The sequence below is a fragment of the Hemitrygon akajei genome, chromosome 13, assembly GCF_048418815.1.
Source record: "Hemitrygon akajei chromosome 13, sHemAka1.3, whole genome shotgun sequence".
NCBI lineage: Eukaryota > Metazoa > Chordata > Chondrichthyes > Myliobatiformes > Dasyatidae > Hemitrygon > Hemitrygon akajei.
In genome coordinates this window covers 83,268,813-83,289,741 of record NC_133136.1, presented here as the reverse complement: position 1 = coordinate 83,289,741, position 20,929 = coordinate 83,268,813, and the positions used below count along the sequence as shown (strand labels likewise).

The 20,929-nt window shown below is 42.9% G+C and overlaps 1 protein-coding gene across 2 annotated transcripts in view; it reads right to left on the bottom strand.

Moving 5' to 3' along the window:
• The window catches only part of rab28 (RAB28, member RAS oncogene family), a 122,909-nt gene that overhangs the window by 81,266 nt on the left and 20,714 nt on the right, over positions 1 to 20,929 (bottom strand). For both annotated transcript variants that reach the window (XM_073064996.1, XM_073064997.1), the window contains exons 3-4: positions 12,831 to 12,919; positions 1,776 to 1,905 (exon numbers count right to left, since the gene is read on the bottom strand). In XM_073064996.1, coding sequence (XP_072921097.1) covers positions 1,776 to 1,905; positions 12,831 to 12,919 — 219 coding nt within the window. The remainder of the gene's footprint in view (positions 1 to 1,775; positions 1,906 to 12,830; positions 12,920 to 20,929) is intronic.

Here is a 20,929-nt window from a genome sequence, read left to right as displayed (position 1 = left end):
ATGATAGTCTCAACATCAAATACCCAATTAGGCTGGCCATATCCCCCTTGCTGCTGCTGGCACCTGTGGCCATCCCTTGTCCACTCCAACCTTATTCAGATGCAGAATGCCTATCTCACCAGCACTATGCAGTCCAGCACAATGAAATGATTAGTAACAAAGCTTTGAGCTGTACAGCGAGGACACCTCCCCCCCAAAAATACACCAGACAGGCTTCCAAAGCTGTACAATCTGGTAGGAGGTTCTGCTGATGCCAAAAGTCATACTAGGTTTAATAGATTTTAAATGCCTCCGGCATTAAGAATCATTTAAAACATATAAATGTTAATGTAAATATTTTGAAAATGATGAATTAGTAAAAGACATTTTTAAAAAATAAAACACTTAGAAACATTTAAAGATGATTAAATACATTTGGGTAAAGCAAAATAATTTGAAGAGGCATATTATAGTCTTCCTTTGGTAGTGTATGTGGATTTGAGAAAAGTCTTTGACAATATCCCACATGGCAGATTAATCAAAACTGAAAAATGCCAGTGGATCCAAGGGAAAGTAGCAGCTGGGTTAAAATTTTGCTCATACGGAGAAAATAGAGGATACTGGTCACTGACAGTTTTGTCATTGGAGATTTATATGTAAAGAGCTTAAAGTAGATCAGTAGAGGCCTCTTGTTCCTTTGTGACAAATATAAGTGATTCCAATTTATATACAGGAGTCAGAATTGATTAGTTTGTCAAGGATAACAAAAGTGACAAGCAATGAGACTGATAATGCAAAAAACATGTTCCAGATTGCTGGAATGGCTAGCAATAAAAAAAGTGGGAAATGGAATCCAAACTTAGAACTGTAAGTTAATTCAGGCAAGGAAATATGAGAAAAATTGTAGGAATTGGAGAAGAACAAAGGCATCTTGTAGTGTGGCAAACATATTAACAGAGGCAAAGGATACAAATGCAAGCAGGTCATGCTGAAGAAGTGCATAACAACTGAGTATTGTGAATAATTCTGATCATCATATACGAGAGACAATGCAGAAGTACTTTACAATTATGTTGCCACAGCTGATAAGTTGTATTTCAAAGGAGACGAACTACATTGAAGGTTACTACTTGGATTAAAGTAGGCTGAGGTACGATCTTACTGTGATAAAATTTATGACAGTGCGAACAAGTAAAATGCATTTGCCATAACAAGAGGACAGTAAATGTAAACAGATGTGAGATAATGGGTAGAAGTATCCAAGTGAGTCAATGAAAAATGTCTTCACCAATAAGAAGTGGATGCCCAAAAATCACTACTCAAAGCACAAACCTACACTAATTTCAAAGTACATGGATTGAGCACTTGAAGAGCCATAAGCAAAAGGTTTAAGATCAAGAGCTAGAAAGTGGAAGTAAACAAAATAATCCCTTTGTTGACTATTTCATTAACTGGACCATTAATATGTAGACCAAGCACCAAAACACAGTATCAGATTCGGCTTACAGTTGTAAGCCACAGAACAATATTGATCTAGGACAGTGACAATATTAAGAAAGAATACTGCCTGCTTCCTTTGCTTTAATGGGAAATAAGGCAACTTGCGTTGGAAGGAAAGCTGATGATAGTTTCCTCTCTTGAATGAGCATGCAAAATGAGTTTACCTTTTCAAACTGTTAATTTTATTTAAATAAAGACATTAAAAATTACCCATGTGATCCCAAACTGAAATTTCTTTCTTGAAATATATATTTATATACAATTAAGATATGCCACAAAATTGACAAGTTACTCACTTTTATTTCCAACCAGTGCAACCATAGGTTGTTGCTCACACTCATCATTTACTTTCTTCACTATGGCATACCAATCTTCAAGGTTTTCGAAACTCTGGTAATTTGTGATATCATATACCAGTAAGATACCCTACAAGAGAGTGAAGACAAATAAATAGTTTATTATTCATTTCAACAACAAAACATCTCGGTTGATTTGGTTTAACATCACAGCATGATCTGCTCACATATCTGTTCCTCTAGCTCTTGAGAAGGACTGTTTTTAAGTCAAAATACTCTGCTTGATGTCAAAGTGCAGACACATTGACGAGGAGACTAAGATTGAAAAGGTGAGTCAAGATAAAGTCTTTACTTTTCAAAACATCATTGAGTAACCTGAGGGGCAGAAATGGCAGTCACCGGAGTGGTTTTCTCATCATGCTGTGAAATGTCAAGTGAACCTAAATACTACATTAGCAATAAGCGCATCTACTCCTTTCACATGTCATCGATTCTATGGAGTGTAAAGTGGACTCACTGAAGAGCAGGAAGGAGACAGAATTTCAACGTAGTGGTCAGATCAGCCAGGTAGATGGGTGAACACCATGAGCAGCAGGAAGGTAGTGCAGGAGGACTCTGTGGCTACTCCCCTTTCCAACAAGCATACCACTTTGGATCCGCTTAGGGGATGGCTTCTCAGGGGAGAGCAACAGCAGTAGCCAGAGCAGTGACACCACAATCGGCTCTGTCATACAGCAGGGAAGGTCAAAGTCACAGCAACTGATAGTACTGAGAATTCCGTGGCTGTAGCATGGACAGGCATTACTGTAGTTGTGAGCGAGACTTCAGGATAGTGTGTTGCCTTCCTGATGTGGCTGGGTGAGCAGTCAGAGGCTGGGGTCCATTTTGGTACCAATGACATAGTAAGAGAGATGAGCGACCTTACATAGAGAATTTCGGGAGTTAGGTCATAAATTCATAAAGCAAAAGTAGAACCGCTGCATTGTAATCACTTGATGACTCCCTATGCCAAATATTAGCGAGTTCAGAAATAGGAAAACAGTATGTTTGAACATAAGGCTAATGAGTTATATAGGAAAGCTGAATCGCTGATATCTCTTTCAAGAAAGGTGGGACCATAAAGAAGGTCACCAATATTCTTGCAGGGAGGTTTGTTAATGCTACTCGGTAGGGGTTCAATAAGTGTGTTCGGAAGTTGGGAACCAGAGCTGTAGGTCAGCAGAATAAGTTAAAGGTCTTATGAGAAAAGCAAGCAGGCCCAGGATAAATGCATTAAAAATGATGATGATGATAGATAGATAGATAGGTAGATAGATAGATACTTTATTGATACAGTGTCACTGTAGCATTACAAGTGCACAGAGAGAAGTAGAAAGAATAAAAAATAAGTTACCACAAACAGACTAACAGAGACAAACAGACTGACTTCCCTGGCTATGATCTGATGTGTATTTATTTTAATACAAGGAGTACTGCAAGTAAGGCTGATGAGCTTAATGTCCGGATTAGTATGCAGAACAATAATACTGTGTTCATTGCACAGAATTGCTTGAGAGAGATGCAGGACTGGCAGCTCAAACAGAGTGTAGATGCTTCAGACTTTACAATAAGGAATGAAAAAATATATAAAATGGTGTAAATTGTAAAATGTTAAAAGGTGGGAGAGTTGTATTCCTAATTATGGAGAAAGTCAGGAAATTGTCAAGAGAGGTTAACTTGGAGGGTTCAGCTAGCAAAGCCGCATAGGTGGAACATAAGATAAGAAAGGTGCAATCACTAATGATTGAGCTATACTACAGGCCTCCCAATAGCTAATGGGAGCTAGGGGAACAATAGACAATAGATAATAGACAATAGACAATAGGTGCAGAAGTAGACCATTCGGCCCTTCGAGCCTGCACCGCCATTCTGAGATCATGGCTGATCATCTACTATCAATACCCGGTTCCTGCCTTGTCCCCATATCCCTTGATTCCCCTATCCATAAGATACCTATCTAGCTCCTTCTTGAAAGCATCCAGAGAATTGGCCTCCACTGCCTTACGAGGCAGTGCATTCCACACCCCCACAACTCTCTGGGAGAAGAAGTTTTTCCTTAACTCTGTCCTAAATGACCTACCCCTTATTCTTAAACCATGCCCTCTGGTACTGGACTCTCCCAGCATCTGGAACATATTTCCTGCCTCTATCTTGTCCAATCCCTTAATAATCTTATATGTTGCAATCAGATCCCCTCTCAATCTTCTTAATTCCAGCGTGTACAAGCCCAGTCTCTCTAACCTCTCTGCGTAAGACAGTCCGGACATCCCAGGAATTAACCTTGTGAATCTACGCTGCACTTCCTCTACAGTCAGGATGTCCTTCCTTAACCCTGGAGACCAAAACTGTACACAATACTCCAGGTGTGGTCTCACCAGGGCCCTGTACAAATGCAAAAGGATTTCCTTGCTCTTGTACTCAATTCCCTTTGTAATAAAGGCCAACATTCCATTAGCCTTCTTCACTGCCTGCTGCACTTGCTCATTCACCTTCAGTGACTGATGAACAAGGACTCCTAGATCTCTTTGTATTTCTCCCTTACCTAACTCTACACCGTTCAGATAATAATCTACCTTCCTGTTCTTACTCCCAAAGTGGATATCCTCACACTTACTCACAATAAACGTCATCTGCCAAGTATCTGCCCACTCACCCAGCCTATCCAAGTCACCCTGAATTCTCCTAACATCCTCATCACATGTCACACTGCCACCCAGCTTAGTATCATCAGCAAACTTGCTGATGTTATTCTCAATGCCTTCATCTAAATCGTTGATGTAAATCGTAAACAGCTGTGGTCCCAATACCAAGCCCTGTGGGACCCCACTAGTCACCACCTGCCATTCCGAGAAACACCCATTCACCGCTACCCTTTGCTTTCTATTTGCCAACCAGTTTTCTATCCATGTCAATATCTTCCCCCCAATGCCATGAGCTCTGATTTAACCCACCAATCTCCTATGTGGGACCTTATCAAATGCCTTCTGAAAATTGAGGTACACTATATCCACTGGATCTCCCCTGTCTAACTTCCTGGTTACATCCTCGAAAAACTCCAATAGATTAGTCAAGCATGATTTGCCCTTGGTAAATCCATGCTGGCTCGGCCCAATCCTATCACTGCTATCTAGATATGCCACTATTTCATCTTTAATAATGGACTCTAGCATCTTCCCCACTACTGATGTTAGGCTGACAGGACAATAGTTCTCTGTTTTCTCTCTCCCTCCTTTCTTAAAAAGTGGGATAACATTAGCCATTCTCCAATCCTCAGGAACTGATCCTGAATCTAAGGAACATTGGAAAATTACCAATGCATCCGCAATTTCCATAGCCACCTCCTTTAGTACCCTAGGATGCAGACCATCTGGACCTGGGGATTTGTTAGCCTTCAGTCCCATCAGTCTACTCATCACCGTTTCCTTCCTAATGTCAATCTGTTTCATTTCCTCTGTTACCCTATGTCCTTGGCCCATCCATACATCTGGGAGATTGCTTGTGTCTTCCCTAGTGAAGACAGATCTAAAGTACTTATTAAATTCTTCTGCCATTTCTCTGTTTCCCATAACAATTTCACCCAATTCCTTCTTCAAGGGCCCAACATTGTTCTTAACTATCTTCTTTCTCTTCACATACCTAAAAAAACTTTTGCTATCCTCCTTTATATTCCTGGCTAGCTTGCGTTCGTACCTCATTTTTTCTCCCCGTATTGCCTTTTTAGTTAAGTTCTGTTGTTCCTTGAAAATTTCCCAATCATCTGTCTTCCCACTCACCTTAGCTCTGTCATACTTTTTTTTTAATGCTATGCAATCTCTGACTTCCTTTGTCAACCACTGTGGCCCCTTTCCCCCCTTTGAATCCTTCCTTCTCCGGGGGATGAACTGATTTTTCACCTTGTGTATTATTCCCAAGAATACCTGCCATTGCTGTTCCACTGTCTTTTCTGCTAGGATATCTGTCCATTTAACTTTGGCCAGCTCCTCCCTCATGGTTCCATAGTCTCCTTTGTTCAACTGCAACACTGACACCTCCGATCTGCCCTTATCCTTCTCAAATTGCAGATACAAACTTACCATATTATAACTGACAAGCTGGCAAAACATGGAAAGATGTAGAATCAAAAGGGTTATTGTAGTGCAAAGGTTCCCAACCATTTTTATGCCACAGATGAATACTATTAGGCAAAGGATCCTTGGACCTCAGGTTTGGGAAGCCGTCAGTGAATAACTGCAACTTTGCAATATTAACTGTAATTCCCTTAGAGCTAGGGTCTAGATGCCAAAATTATTTTATCAGATTTAGAAAATTATACTAATTAATTGTTATCGGAGATTATTTCTTCTTAACCTAATCTAAGAAATCATCTAATACTGATTACAGATACTGTAAAGTGGACTGAGAACAAAAACAGAGTATTAATGGAAATACACCTTTCATTAGGTTAATGATATTTCAATCATAGAATTGTTTCCTCCCAGGAGGCTTTGGAAACAATTTTACCCACAATTTGCAACAGTAAATTTCCATTTTTTTTAGACCTGTGAGATTCAGGCAAACCTGAAGGATCAGATTGTAATGATGAAAACACTAAGTAGCTGTGAAAGGCAACTTTTTGAATTCATAATCTGTGACTAACCTGATTTTGTAACTGAAAATGGCATAAGACATACAATACAGCCACTTGGTGGTTTTAGTGACATCCATCAGTATAAGTAGGTATTGTAGTGGTGTGCTACACGCAGCGCTAAAATAACGACACGGAGTCGGTAAACTGCAATTAAAGATGATTTTGTTCGAACTTCACAGCCTTTCTTTAAAGCCTCCCTCATCCCGCCCTCCCCGGGCGCGGATACTCTAAGGGACACGTACTCACAAACCCCCGCAGGCTTTTTCCCTTTGTTGCGGACCTGGCCTTTGTGCCTGCGCGCTGGCTATTTGTGAGCCGGTTCGAGTGCACTAGGAAGTGGGTCGCCACATAACCACCCCCCCCCCAGAACCGGCAATACACCCCCCAATGTCCACAGACTGGGCCGGACCCTGTTTGGGAGGTCGGCCTCTGCACCGCGGTGCCGGGAACTCGACCGGTTGTGCCATGTCCACATGGGCCGGTTTGAGTCGGTCCACCGTGAAAACCTCCTCTTTCCCCCCAACGTCCAGCACGAACGTGGACCCGTTGTTCCTGAGCACCGTGAACGGCCCCTCGTAGGGCCGTTGCAGCGGTGGCCGATGCCCGCCCCGTCGTACAAACACAAACTTACAGTTCTGCAGGTCTTTGGGTACGCAGGTCGGGTTCTGCCCATGCTGCAAAGTGGGTATGGGGGCCAGGGCACAGAGCCTCTCGCGTAGTCTGCCCAGGACTGCTGCGGGTTCTTCCTCTTGCCCCCTTGGGGCTGGTATGAACTCCCCGGGGACGACCAGGGGTGTGCCGTACACCAACTCGGCCGACGAGGCGTGCAGATCCTCTTTGGGCGCCGTGCGGATGCCGAGTAGGACCCAGGGAAGCTCGTCCGCCCAGTTAGCTCCTCGTAGATGGGCCATGAGAGCCGACTTTAGGTGACGGTGGAAACGCTCCACTAGTCCGTTCGACTGTGGGTGGTAGGCAGTGGTGTGGTGCAGCTGTGTCCCCAAAAGGCTGGCCATAGCTGACCACAGGCTGGAGGTGAACTGGGTGCCTCTGTCGGAGGTAATGTGGGCCGGTACACCAAAGCAGGACATCCAGCTGGCGATCAGTGCCCGGGTGCAAGATTCGGAGGTGGTGTCCGTGAGCAGGATCGCCTCTGGCCATCTTGTGAACCGGTCCACGATAGTCAGGAGGTGCCGCGCTCCGCACGACACTGGCAGGGGGCCCACGATATCCACATGAATGTGGTCAAAACGCCAGTGGGTGGGGTGGAACTGCTGCGGCAGAGCTTTGGTGTGCCGCTGCACCTTGGCCGTCTGGCAGTGCATGCACGTTCTGGCCCATGCACTGACCTGCTTGTAGAGTCCGTGCCAAACGAACCGGTTGGCTACCAGCCGGACAGTTGTCCTGATGGAGGGGTGCGCTAAGTTATGAATGGAGTCGAAAACACGGCACCGCCAGGCTGCCGGGGCGATGGGGCGGGGTTGGCCGGTGGCGACGTCACAGAGTAGGGTCCTCTCACCTGGGCCTACGGGGAGGTCCTGGAGCTGCAAGCCGGAGACTGCGGTTCTGTAACTCGGGATCTCCTCGTCTGCCTGCTGCGCCTCTGCCAGCGCCTCAAAGTCTACCCCTTGGGAAAGGGCATGAATGTTAGGGCGAGAGAGCGCGTCCGCCACGACATTGTCCTTACCCGAGACGTGCCGGACATCCGTCGTGTATTCAGAGATGTAGGACAGATGGCGTTGCTGGCGGGACGACCAGGGATCGGACACTTTCGTGAACATAAAGGTAAGCGGCTTGTGGTCCGTGAACGCGGTGAAGGGCCTACCTTCTAAGAAGTACCTGAAATGCCGGATTGCCAGGTATAGCGCCAACAGTTCCCGGTCGAAAGCACTGTATCTGAGCTCGGGTGGCCACAGGTGTTTGCTGAAAAACGCCAGGGGTTGCCAGCTCCGCTCGATGAGTTGTTCCAGCACTCCACCGACTGCCGTGTTAGATGTGTCCACTGTGAGGGCGGTAGGGACGTCCATTCTGGGGTGCACTAGCTTCGCGGCGTTCGCCAAGGCTTCCTTCATTTGAATGAAAGCGGCGGCGGATTCCTCGTCCCAGGCAATGTCCTTGCCCGGACCCGACAGCAGGGCGAACAGGGGGCGCATGATTCGGGCAGCTGAAGGGAGGAATCGGTGGTAGAAATTGACCATACCTACGAGCTCCTGAAGGCCTTTGATCGTGGTGGGTCGGGGGAAATGGCGGACCGCATCTACCTTAGCGGGCAGAGGGGTTGCCCCGTCTTTAGTAATCCTGTGGCCCAGGAAGTCAATGGTGTCGAGCCCGAACTGGCATTTGGCCGGGTTGATTGTTAGACCGTATTCACTCAGTCGGGCGTAGAGTTGACGGAGGTGGGACAGATGCTCCTGACGACTGCTGCTGGCTATGAGGATGTCGTCCAAATAGATGAATGCGAAGTCCAGGTCGCGTCCCACCGCGTCCATTAACCACTGGAACGTCTGTGCGGCATTCTTCAGGCCGAACGGCATGCGGAGGAACTTGAAAAGGCCGAACGGGGTGATGAGAGCCGTTTTGGGGACGTCGTCCGGATGCATCGGGATTTGATGGTATCCTCGGACGAGGTCTACCTTGGAGAAGATTCGTGCGCTGTGCAGGTTTGCTGCAAAGTCCTGAATGTGCGGCACAGGGTAGCGGTCCGGTGTGGTAGCCTCGTTCAGCCTGCGGTAGTCGCCGCACGGTCTCCAGCCCCTGTCGCTTTGGGCACCTTGTGCAGGGGGGAGGCCCATGGGCTGTCGGACCGCCGGATGATCCCCAATTCCTCCATCCTCTTGAACTCCTCCGCCAGTCGGAGCTTGTCCGGGGGAAGCCGCCGAGCGCGGGCATGGAGGGGTGTCCCTGGGCCGGGATGTGGTGCTGTACGCCGTGTTGGGGCATGGCTGCCGTGAACTGCGGTGCCAGAACCGATGGGAAATCCACCCGGACTCTGGTGAAGTCGTTGTCGGACAGCGTGATGGAGCCGAGGTGTGGGCAACTGGGCTTCTCCCAGGGAGAACGTCTGAAAGGTCTCGGCGTGGACCAGCCTCTGCCTCGGCAAGTCGACCAGCAGGCTGTGAGCCCGCAAAAAATCCGCGCCCAGAAGCGGTTGGGCTACGGCGGCCAGTGTGAAGTCCCACGTGAACCGGCTGGAGCCGAACTGTAGCTGCACCGTACGGGTGCCGTAGGTCCTTACTGTGTTGCCGTTCACGGCCCTCGGGGGGGACCCGGTGCCCTGTTGCGGGTGTCGTAACTCGTCGGAGGTAAGACGCTGATCTTGGCACCGGTGTCGACCAAAAAACGGCATCCCGACCTCTTGTCCCACACATACAGGAGGCTATCCCAACGGCCAGCCGCCGTAGCCATCAGCGGCAGCTGGCCCTGGCGTTTCCCGGGAACTGGCAGGGCGGGCTACAACGGCGGGCTTCTGCGCCCCACCTCTGGTGGTAGAAACACAGGTGTTCGTTGGGCTCCCCACCCCTGCCTCTGGGCTAGCGGGCTCTGCGGCCGGGCCTGGACTGGTTTGTTGCTGGGAGCGTGGCCTGTTGATCTGTGCGATGGACGCCCCACTCACCTTCTTGGCGTTCCACAGCAAGTCCGCCCGGGTTGCCACCTTCCGGGGGTCGCTGAAATCCGCGTTGGACAGCAGCAGGCGTATGTCCTCAGGCAGCTGCTCCAGGAATGCCTGCTCAAACATGAGGCAGGGTGTGTGTCCGCCGGCCAAAGACAACATCCCATTCATTAAAGCCGATGGAGGTCTGTCTCCCAAGCCATCCAGGTGCAGTAAGCGGGCAGCCCGCTCGCGCTGTGAGAGTCCGAAAGTCCTTAGGAGCAGGGCTTTGAATTCTGTGTACTTGCCGTCTGCCAGGGGAGACTGTACGAACTCCGCAACCTGGGCCGCTGTGTCCAGGTCGAGGGAGTTCACCACGCAGTAGTAACGTGTGTCCTCTGAGGTTATCTGCCAAACGTGGAATTGGGCTTCTGCTTGCTGGAACCATAGGTGAGGTCGCAGCGTCCAGAAGCTTGGCAGTTTCAACGAAACCACATGAACAGATGCGGCGTCAGTCATCTCCGGTCCAAAAATCGTTTGGACCGTCGGGGTCACCAATTGTAGCGGTGTGCTACACACAGCGTTAAAATAACGACACGGAGTCGTTAAACTGCAATTAAAGATGATTTTGTTCGAACTTCACAGCCTTTCTTTAAAGCCTCCCTCATCCCGCCCTCCCCGGGCGCGGATGCTGTAAGGGACACGTACTCACAAACACCCGCAGGCTTTTTCCCTTTGTTGCGGACCTGGCCTTTGTGCCTGCGCGCTGGCTATTTGTGAGCTGGTTTGAGTGCACTAGGAAGTGGGTCGCCACAGTATAGCTTTTATTTTTTTGAATGAATTATCTGAATTTTCCTTACAACAGTAAGAGAACAATATATGCCAGTGCCTCTCAGTGTTCACTCAGCAGAAAACAATCTGTACTGTCTTCGACTTCAGAATGCTGCAACATTCATAGACTCAGGGTCTTGGACTGTACTTTGTGTGACTGTATTTTACCAAAATCTAATATGACTTTGCTATCTTATATGCGTTTTGTGTTGTGTGTGATTGTTGGTACTGTGTTTTGCACCTTGACCTTAGTAACACTTTCATTTGACTGTATTCATTCATGGGTATTCTTGTATGGTTGAATGACAATTAAACTTGAACTTCAGAAGTCTGTGCAGTTTTACAGTCAACAATATTGATGTTTTGAATGTGACCTGTGCTACTGGATCCAAAACCTGATACCATCAAGCTCACTGAAGAGCCAATCGATTGAAGATTTCTGAGATAGCAAGTTACTGATAGTTGAAATGACTCAATTTGTTAGTTTAGCTAGTATTTCCACTGCAAATTCCAAGACTGTATGCATGTACTCTTCCGGCATGAGCGACTACTTTAACCTATTCCCCATCAACCCACCTGTTGCAGATGCACCTGCAATAAAAGTACCAACAGGATGTTGTTTTCTCATCAATATAACGCCTGCGTACAACACTCCTTCGGTCTACATCTTCCGGATAGATCATGAAACTATACAATTCACTTCTGTTATGTCTTTTACATTTGTTTTTCATCTTGAATGTGATTCTGGAACTGTTAGAGCCCGAGATCATTTGGGTGTTACAGTGCGCTGCATTCTCTTGAGAGGATTCCGGGAGGCAGAGGCAGCATGGGCAAACCTTGTAGCCAGTAGGCTGCAGACTTGGACACAAGCTGATGTTTGACTCCTTTTCACCAATTAAAGCAATGAAGGAGATTGAAACATTAAGGCGAGTGCACAGGGTGAGTGCTAGCTGCCTGTCTTTTGATCACTCTGTAACAGAGGGGAGAGTCCGCCAATGTGCCCGGAGAGTGTTGCCCAGGTTTTCTACATTTGAACTTGGATTATAGACTTTTTGTCAGTGCTATACTTTTATAGTTTTTTTAATGTCCTGTGATTTTCACCCAAACTTTCTCATTTTTTGTGAAAGGAAGGAAATTTCAGGGTCAATGTGCCCATTCCATCTTTGTTTGATTTTTTGTGTGGGGGGGGATTTGGGGGGTTGATGTACCCGCTCTGTTTTTGTTTGTTTTTTTGTGCAGGGAGGGGGGATTTGAAGGTTGGTGATCATACTGTCTTTCTTTTCTTTCTCAGTTTCATAGCTGCCCACAGAAGAAGAATTTCAGAGTTGTATGTTTCGATAATAAGTGAACCTTTGATGGGGATCTATTTTAGAGACAAAGTCACATTTTTATTCTGATGAGACACTCCATCTTGTATTAACATTGTTCTAAATGGGATGGATCTTCCAGCTCAAAAGTGGGCATGAGTGATGCTATCAAAACACAAACTATTCTAAACTCAACTATAAAATTCATTAGACAGGTCAATCCTGGTCCAATGAGAATTTTAAAGAAAATACCAGAACCATAAATAGCTAAAATGCAATTGCAACTAGGACTGCAAGCATACAAAATTTCAGATGTAATATGGTACCTATTGCAACTTTTGTGAATAAAAGGCAGTGGCTTTGTGTGGATCTCAGTATTACATCACATCCTACTTTCTGTAGGATATACCATTGAAACCGATCAATTTAAAAATTCTTCCACAAATATTGTCAATTTTACTATTAGCCATGTTTTTGCAATATTTTGCTTGTCCCAAACTAGTCCCATTTTCCCACCTTTGTCCGCTATCCCTCTAAAACCTTCCAATCCATAATCATAGTCAAATCATTAAAAACATCTCTAACGCTTTACAATCTAAATATCTATTTAGATAAATATTATAAATTTTAGCTCACAGGGAGATTAAAAATCAAAAAGTTCTCACCTGAGCTCCATAGATGTATTTGTCCAACATCTTTCCTCCTATGGTTTGTCCTCCAATATCCCAGACTTGTAGTGTAACATTTAAATTACCTGCATAGCAGAAACACGTCCAATTAGACATGAAATGGCAGAAATAAAAATTCCAGAAAATCCATGCGAATTATTTTCTTTGGTTTCCTTATGATGTAAAGGGCCTAAATAGTAGTGAAAAAGGCATGATCTTTGTAGGCAAAGACATCAATCAGTGGTTTTCTTGATTGCTTAATTATTGTACAGTTTATATCTTCATACAAAATATGGCCTAACAAGTTAAGACGCAAAATAACATGTGGGTAATCTTTGGATTTAGGTTCACTTTGCCTTCATACATAGAAGAGTTTCATCTTCAGACTTTGCAAGTAGTCCCTAAGTGCCTAATTATGGGTCACAAATTAAACTTGGGCCGAAGCAAACACTTGTGTTTATCATTAGAAAAACATTAAGTGTATAATGAGCAAAGAGGTAATATTTTTTCATAGCAGTTTAGTTTTTTTAATGTTGAAGTTAACCAAAATCAATATTTAGAAGTTTATTGCCATATATTTTGCAGCAGTTTACATTTGGCAGATATGGTGAACAGATTAGAAAGCAAGCATTTACTGTATCTATCATACAAAAGAGGTCTTCCTCTAAGAGCTTCAAGAATTGCTCCTCTTCTCCTCTCCATCGCCAAAGCTATGGGGAAAAAACTGCATTTATAGCAATGGAAGATATAAATGAACCAAACAAATTTGCACTACATTTTTTAAAAAAATACAGGCTTCACACTGACCAGTCCATACTGGCCTGAATTTAAAACCCACATTGGGATTCAGTATTAACATTGTAAAACATTTTTGGCGTAGCTTTTAACCTTACTTTAAGTGTCAAAAGCCAAGGATTGAATTAAAAACATTACTTTGGCTATTTTTCATTAAAACGCTGAAATAATCCATTCAGTGGGACAGTCCTATTTACTGGATGCTACCCAAATAACTGTTAAAACATATTTTACAGTAGATCCTTTAAGAAAAGGTTTACTGTATATGAATCAAATGTGAGATGCAATGATGGACAACCACACACTTCTTTCAAGCTTACCTCTTGTACTGAGCACTCTTCAACCACCATTTTGGTGTTTCGATAAAAATATACTCTTCAATACCATGAACCATTTAAGCAGTTTAATGCATGTCTTGATAAACAGCAGCAAGTCAATCTACAATGTGTTAGTTTTTTTTTTTAAAGTGTTAACTATAAAAATATTCCGCATCCTCAGAATTAAAAAGGTTGGAATACTTTGTTATTGAGCAGCTTGCTACCGAGCTCTCTGCCTGTGTTCCATGCTCTCCTGCACATACTTCTTCAAGAAGCAAAGGGTGAACAAACTCATTACTACATATTGCAAGTGGGCCCCAGAGCATTGTACATGAAAGTCCTGGCTCTGAAACACCAAGTCTTTGATGGCTTTTAGCAACTTTTAAAATGTATCAGACAGTTAGGAACATATTAAATGTAATCAAATAGACTTAAATAATTAATTAAAATACTTTTACCATTAATAAATAAATTTAATTGAAACCATTTGAAAACACTACCAAATAATTTTAAAGAGCCTTCCAGTCCTCTTGGATAGAGAAATCAATATCCTCTTTTTCTTTTTTTTTCTCATCTCTGTCTGAATGGCTGATCTCTTTCTCTAATACTGGTACCACTGGTTCATTAAGCCCCTCACAGAAAAAAAACATCATGGAAAAGGAGTCACAATCTTTACACCAGTGGCATAAAGTTGATGGCTGGACCTGCTCTTCTGGAAGTCATTGTTCCATTGCTGAACACTGGTGCCATAATGGATAGTTGTATGCTCCAGCATCTAACCAAGACACTTTGGACTGTACATGCACAGTAAAACATAGACCAAGACTTTGATACCAAAACATACCATAGACCAAAACATACCAGCATCTGATAGCCACAAATTCCTTATAGAACTACACAATGTCATACAAAATCTTAGCTTGAATTTTATATTTCCATAAAATATCAATCACAGAGTGAAAGCACATCTCACAGTGATATTGGAGCCAAAGGAATATTGGTCTTGTCTTCAGAAAAAATGTACAAAATCTGATTTTTCAATGTTACATGTTTGAATTAAAATTAACTTGCCTGTGATAGTACACAGTAACACCAATGTGGCTTTAAGCTTTAAACAAAATTTTCACAAATCTAGTAAATCCACTTCTAATTTCCATTTTGAATAAGGGCCTTCTTAAAAACACCAATTATTTCCATTTATACAGCACTTCTAATGCAGTAAAGTATCCCAAAGTACTTCACACAAGGATGATCAAAAAAACATTACATGAAACAACAGAAAGCCATGGATAGATGATAAAAAGCTTCGGACAGATGATGAAAATCCTGTACAAAGATACAGGTTTTCCGTGACATCTTAAGAAGTCAATTGGAGTAACAGTGACAGAGAAAAGGAGGTTTAAGATAGGAATTTCTGATCTTAGATATTGACAACTAAACTTAGAAATGCTCAAGAGGTAAAAATTGAAGGAGCACAAGTATCGTGTAAGGTTACAAAGTTATCGGGAAGTTTTGGTATAGAGATGAGTAAGAACAAGACAAGTGAAAGTGAGGAGAATTTTAAATTAATGTGTCATTTCTCTGGGGCCCAACATTACTTGGGGTGATGAGTGAATGTGAATGGTACGAGGAAGGGTGTGTTACAAAATAGGACATGGGCAGCTGGCTTCAGAAAAGCTCACATTTATGGAAAGTAAAGAGAGATAGGGGGGGGGCATCAGAATTGCAAAGTCTAAAGGTTACAAGCTTATGGAAATGGCAATCAAGGGAGTTTAGGCAAGGATAGGGCAGATTTAGACAATATTACACAGATGACAACATCAAAATTACTGCAGATGCTGGAACTCAGAAACAGCACATATAACACCCTATTTAAGATTCTTACTGCTACATTGTTGGTATTTCATTTTAGCTATTCTGTAAGAGCAGTCTGTTCTGCTTTCAGGATGTTTGGATTTGAGCTAAAGGTAAGGGGCTATGCTGTCCAGCTTAGGAATGTTATGTCAGCCAATCAGGATGGTGGAATTGGGAGAAGGTCCTAGAGAACGCAGGGCGGAGTGGTTTTGGTGACAGATACCAGTGTGGGTTAAGGTCTTTTTAGTGGGAGCTGGGAGAGGACAGGAGGGAAGATGGCTAAGGATGCCGTCCCTGTTGCACAAGATGCTTTGTGCAGGTGAATGGCTTCAAGGAAGAAGGACCAATGTTCCCGTGGGTGAGCTCGCTCGTTTGAGATGGATTTCGAGGGAAGATTGGAATGTGGTGTGTGCTTCCACGCAGACCAAGGGTCCAGTGTGTGAGTTACAGACAACTTCAAGATGAGCTCCAACTTGCGTGCACATTTGGACTGGATTAACTGTAATGGGCCCTTTTTATTTTTTTTCCTTTTCTTTTTCCTACTAACTGTTCGATGAAGCTGACATTTGTAAATATACTATCTCTATGCAGTGAATGATCTGTTATTTCTTGCTAATGGATAATTGCAGGGGACAGTATTTACACAATATTCACACAGATCAGGATTTGGGTGGTCAAGACATCCCAGCTTCCTGATTTTGGTGGGACCCAAGCTATACCGACCCTAGACGTACAGAGTTTGAGACAGGTGGTTTTCTCACCACTGAGTCCAATGGCTGTTATCTGGGGGGGCTAAGGAGCCGCATCTCTAGGGACAACTGGTAAAAAAGGGGTTTCACATGGAAAAAGCTCAAAGCATTCAGCAAGTCAGCAGAGTTAATATTTCGGTTCTAAGACATTGCAGTAGACCTTTGACCTGGTTTGTCAATTCTGTTTTTCCATCTGATGCTGCTCCATCTACAATGCTTCCTGCATTTCCAGTCTTAATAGCATAGATTTGTTCTAAACCACTACAAAAGTGGATAATGGTATGACGGTGTTCAATAAGAAACTACAAAATTTTGAACTTCTTGGTGATCAAGATCATTCATTGAAGGAATTGCAAAGTTATGTTAATATGAAGGTATCATCTTGTAGGCTCTGCTAAACATGCTTTGCCATCTGCAAAGTAACTGGCCCACGTACAAAGATTCAAAGTACATTTATTATCGAAGTATATATGTAGTGTACAATCCTGAGGTTCACCTTCCCACAGATAACCATGAAACAAAGAAAACCTTGGATCCGGTTTAAAGAAGAAAAACATTACCCCAATCTCCGCCCCCCCCCAACCCATGTGCAAAAGAAAAACAAATCACGCATGCAGCAAAAAAATGAGCAAAAAGCACAGAATATAGAACACAAAATCATAAGAGTCCAGGCATATTCAGTTCAGCTCAGTTCAATCTAGCGAAAGCTGTTCCGATCAAAATCGCTCAAAATAGCAACAAAAAAAGGAGCGACCAGGAACCAGAAACGCATCATAATGTGAGCTATAGAGTCCGATCCACAAACCGCATCAATTAAACCTTACCCAAGACCCAGGACTCCAGCACAAACCTTTGGCGGCATCGAGTGAGAGGGACCATTTGAACACAAGGTCCATCCTCTGGGAGCAGCGGACAAGATGGAGAGAGAGACTGTCACACGCAGACACCGTCCTCTGGCTGCAGTGACTGATAGATAGCACTGAACACCTGCTCAGCTTCTGCTCACTCCTTGATGATTTCAGTCTTCCTCGATGCTTTAATTGGCGGGATCAGACGGTAGCGCGATATTAATATGCAGCAGACTCTGGATTGGGGATTGCCAAACGTTATGTGGATTTTCTAGTGTAGTCTGTTTTGTCATATGCTTTTGTGATATCATTCTGGAGGAACGTTGTCTCATTTTTAACTGCATTGCATTTGTGGTTTCTAAATGACAATAAACTGAATCTGAATCTGAAATGGAATAGGTCATGAGCTCATCTCCAGGCTTCCTGGCCTCGAGGCTGCACATTTTCCTTGAAACCTCATGGAATCCTCTCTGAGACAGCAAAAAGCCAGATCGCCCAATCAGCCCAAAAAGACATCACCAAACTGCGGATTACATGTTGGTCCAACAGTGGCAGAACCACATTGGAAAGAAAAAGAAGTAAAATAAGTAGTTTTATGAACCTTCTTGAGGATGTCTCCCTTGGTCACATTCTTCACTGGTGCCATCATCTTGAACTCGAGTTGACGTTCAAGTTTAATTGTCATTCACCCATTCACAAATACCCCCAGAAATAGCTAAACTTAACAGGTGCGAACACAGTACCAATAGTCACACGCAGCACAAAGCACATATAGCAGAGGAGATGATAGTAAACAGACAGTCACACAAATAATATATAATATAGCCCAAGACCCCGAGTCCATGGACGTTGTCGGCAAGAACAAGGCCACAGCAGTCTGCAAACGAGCACAATCAAGCTTGTCTTCCACTGAGCAAACACTGGAGGGCAGTATCAACACCAGTATGGACGCCATGCCACACAGCCTCTGTTGTCAGCTCTCCTGGGTGGCTGCAACAGATGACACCATGGCCTGAGGCCTAGTCCGTGCTCCAACTGAGGCCATGCAGCTCTACTACCGTCAATAGTGTCAATAAACCAATAAACCACACATTGCAGCATTCCATATTACCAATATCCAAAAGTGTCTTGCAATCACAAGAAAATTGACTAAGACAAGAGTCTCAAGATGGCATTTATGGAGTGAAGCGGTTTTAGGCTTCGCTCTAATCCTTTTACTTTTTTTAACCTACAAACACCCCCTAATTGATCTTTTTATACCTATTCTAAAGGGGTTCAGACGTATTAAATTTTTTTCAATTGTTTGAATCATTTTCAACTCGTTGAAATGTCTAAAGCAAAGGAATCTTAACAGATGAAAGAACTGTTAACTTTAGAAGCAATTGCGAAGCTTATGGACAACAGACTTGAAAAACTGGAGAATAAATTATCCTCAAAGCTTTCTACGTTTGATGAAATTTTAAAGACACTTGACGCAAAACTTCAATCACTTACACTGGATTCACAAAAACAACAAGCAAGTATTTTAGTTCTTGAAGATGCCGCTCGCCAGAAAGATCACATAATTGAAACTCTGCAACAACAAGCTTCAACTTCTCAACAGCTGGATCGTTATAAATCTAAAATCACTGATCTTGAAAACCGCTCTCGAAGACAAAATCTCCGGATAATTGGGATTCCGGAAAAATTTGAGTACGGCGATCTCACTGTATTTTTCTCCAAATTTTTAATGGATGTCTTCGGCTCAGAAGTACTGGATACCCCTCCAATAATCGACCGTGCACATCGCATTTCTCGTTTTCAATCAGATTCAGGTTTGAAACCACGACAAGTAATGCTCCGGATCTATTATCCTCATACCAAAGAGCGTTTGATTCGGGCTGCCCGGAAAAAGGGTATGATCAGCTTTCAAGATTTTAAATTCCCTATTCTGGAAGACTATAGTCCCGAAGTTTTAAGGGCAAGAATGGCTTTTAAATCGGTTATGTCGGAAATTCATCAGGAAGGCTACAAGCAAGCGCTGTTATTTCCAGCACATTTGAGAGTTACTCTCAATGATGGAACTTATCGGCTGTTCAAATCTCCAGCGGATGCTCAAAGATTCCTTGAAGAATAACACTTTATTGTTTCTACGGGTTGACTAATGTAATAATTAGTTTATAGATTTGGATCTTTTATAAAATGATGATTTTTTTAATGTGATGGCTTACACGTATTTCTTATACACGGTAAAAGTCCGTTTTTGGTTTATTCTGAATTTGTTCTTTTTATATTATTAATCTGTTAGTTTTGAAAGTAATTCATTAGGGTTTTCTTTTAAGTTCATATACACTTTTTATATTTTTAACGTTAAAATATTAAGACTTTTAAAAAAATGTTGTTTCTTCTTCCTGAAAGACCTTAGTGCTTGGAACGTCACATCCGTTTTGATGTGTCTGAATAAGTTTAAGGACTTTCTTTTAAAACATTAATAAAATATTACCCATTTATGGGTTTTATCATTTTAATTTTTTTAATCCTTTTGTTTTATATATATAATACTAATTTTATATTTTAATTTTTGTTATACTAACCCTTTCTTATAATATGGGTTGTTTGCATCTTTTATTTAACTTTTTTTTGTTTGAGTTGCCGTCTTGAGACATGGGGATAAATTTAGTATTAGATCGCTTGCTTGCCTCTTTTTGGCTTTTTTCCTGGGGTTTTGAGGGTGGAGGGAGGGGGATTTTTCTTTTTTCTTTTCTTTTTGCTTGCTTCACGCTTAGTTTTACTTCATGGGCTGATTCGAAACTACAAAAATGGTTGCAGTGTCATGACTTCTGGTTCCTCCTTGAACTTACTTCCCTCTTCCGGATTCATGAGTTCATCTTTTTTTTTTACCTTGTGTGTTAATTGTAATAAATATTGGCAATATGGATAAGATTATTAATTTTGTTTCTTGGAATACTAATGGTTTAAATCATCCGATCAAACGGAAAAAAATATTCAAAGTATTCCATAGAATGAATGCTAATATTATCTTTGTACAAGAGACTCATGTGAGGAAGGTGGATAGTCAATGCTTTTTTAGGTTTTGGAAAGAAAAACAGTATCACTCGAATTCCCAAGCCAAAGTAAGAGGCGTTTCCATTTTTATAGATTCTTCAACCTCCTTTATACACTATGAAACAGTTTCAGACCCACAAGGTAGACTTTTGCTTATTACTGGTCTACTTTTTAATCAAAAAGTTGTTTTAGTTAATGTTTATGCTCCAAACACTGACTGTCCTGAATTTTTTAAGTGTCTATTTACATCCTTTCCTAATTTGAAGCATGCTGATAATGGGTGGGGATTTTAACTGTTGTTTAAACCCTTCGATGGATAGATCTAAGCCCACCCAAGCTCTTCCGAATAAATCAGCCTCTCTTATTACTTCCTTTATGATTGATTCTGGAATTTCCGAAATTTGGCATTTTTTACACCCCAATGACAAAGAGTTTTCATACTTTTCTCATGTTTATCATAATTATTCAAGAATTGATTACTTTTTTAT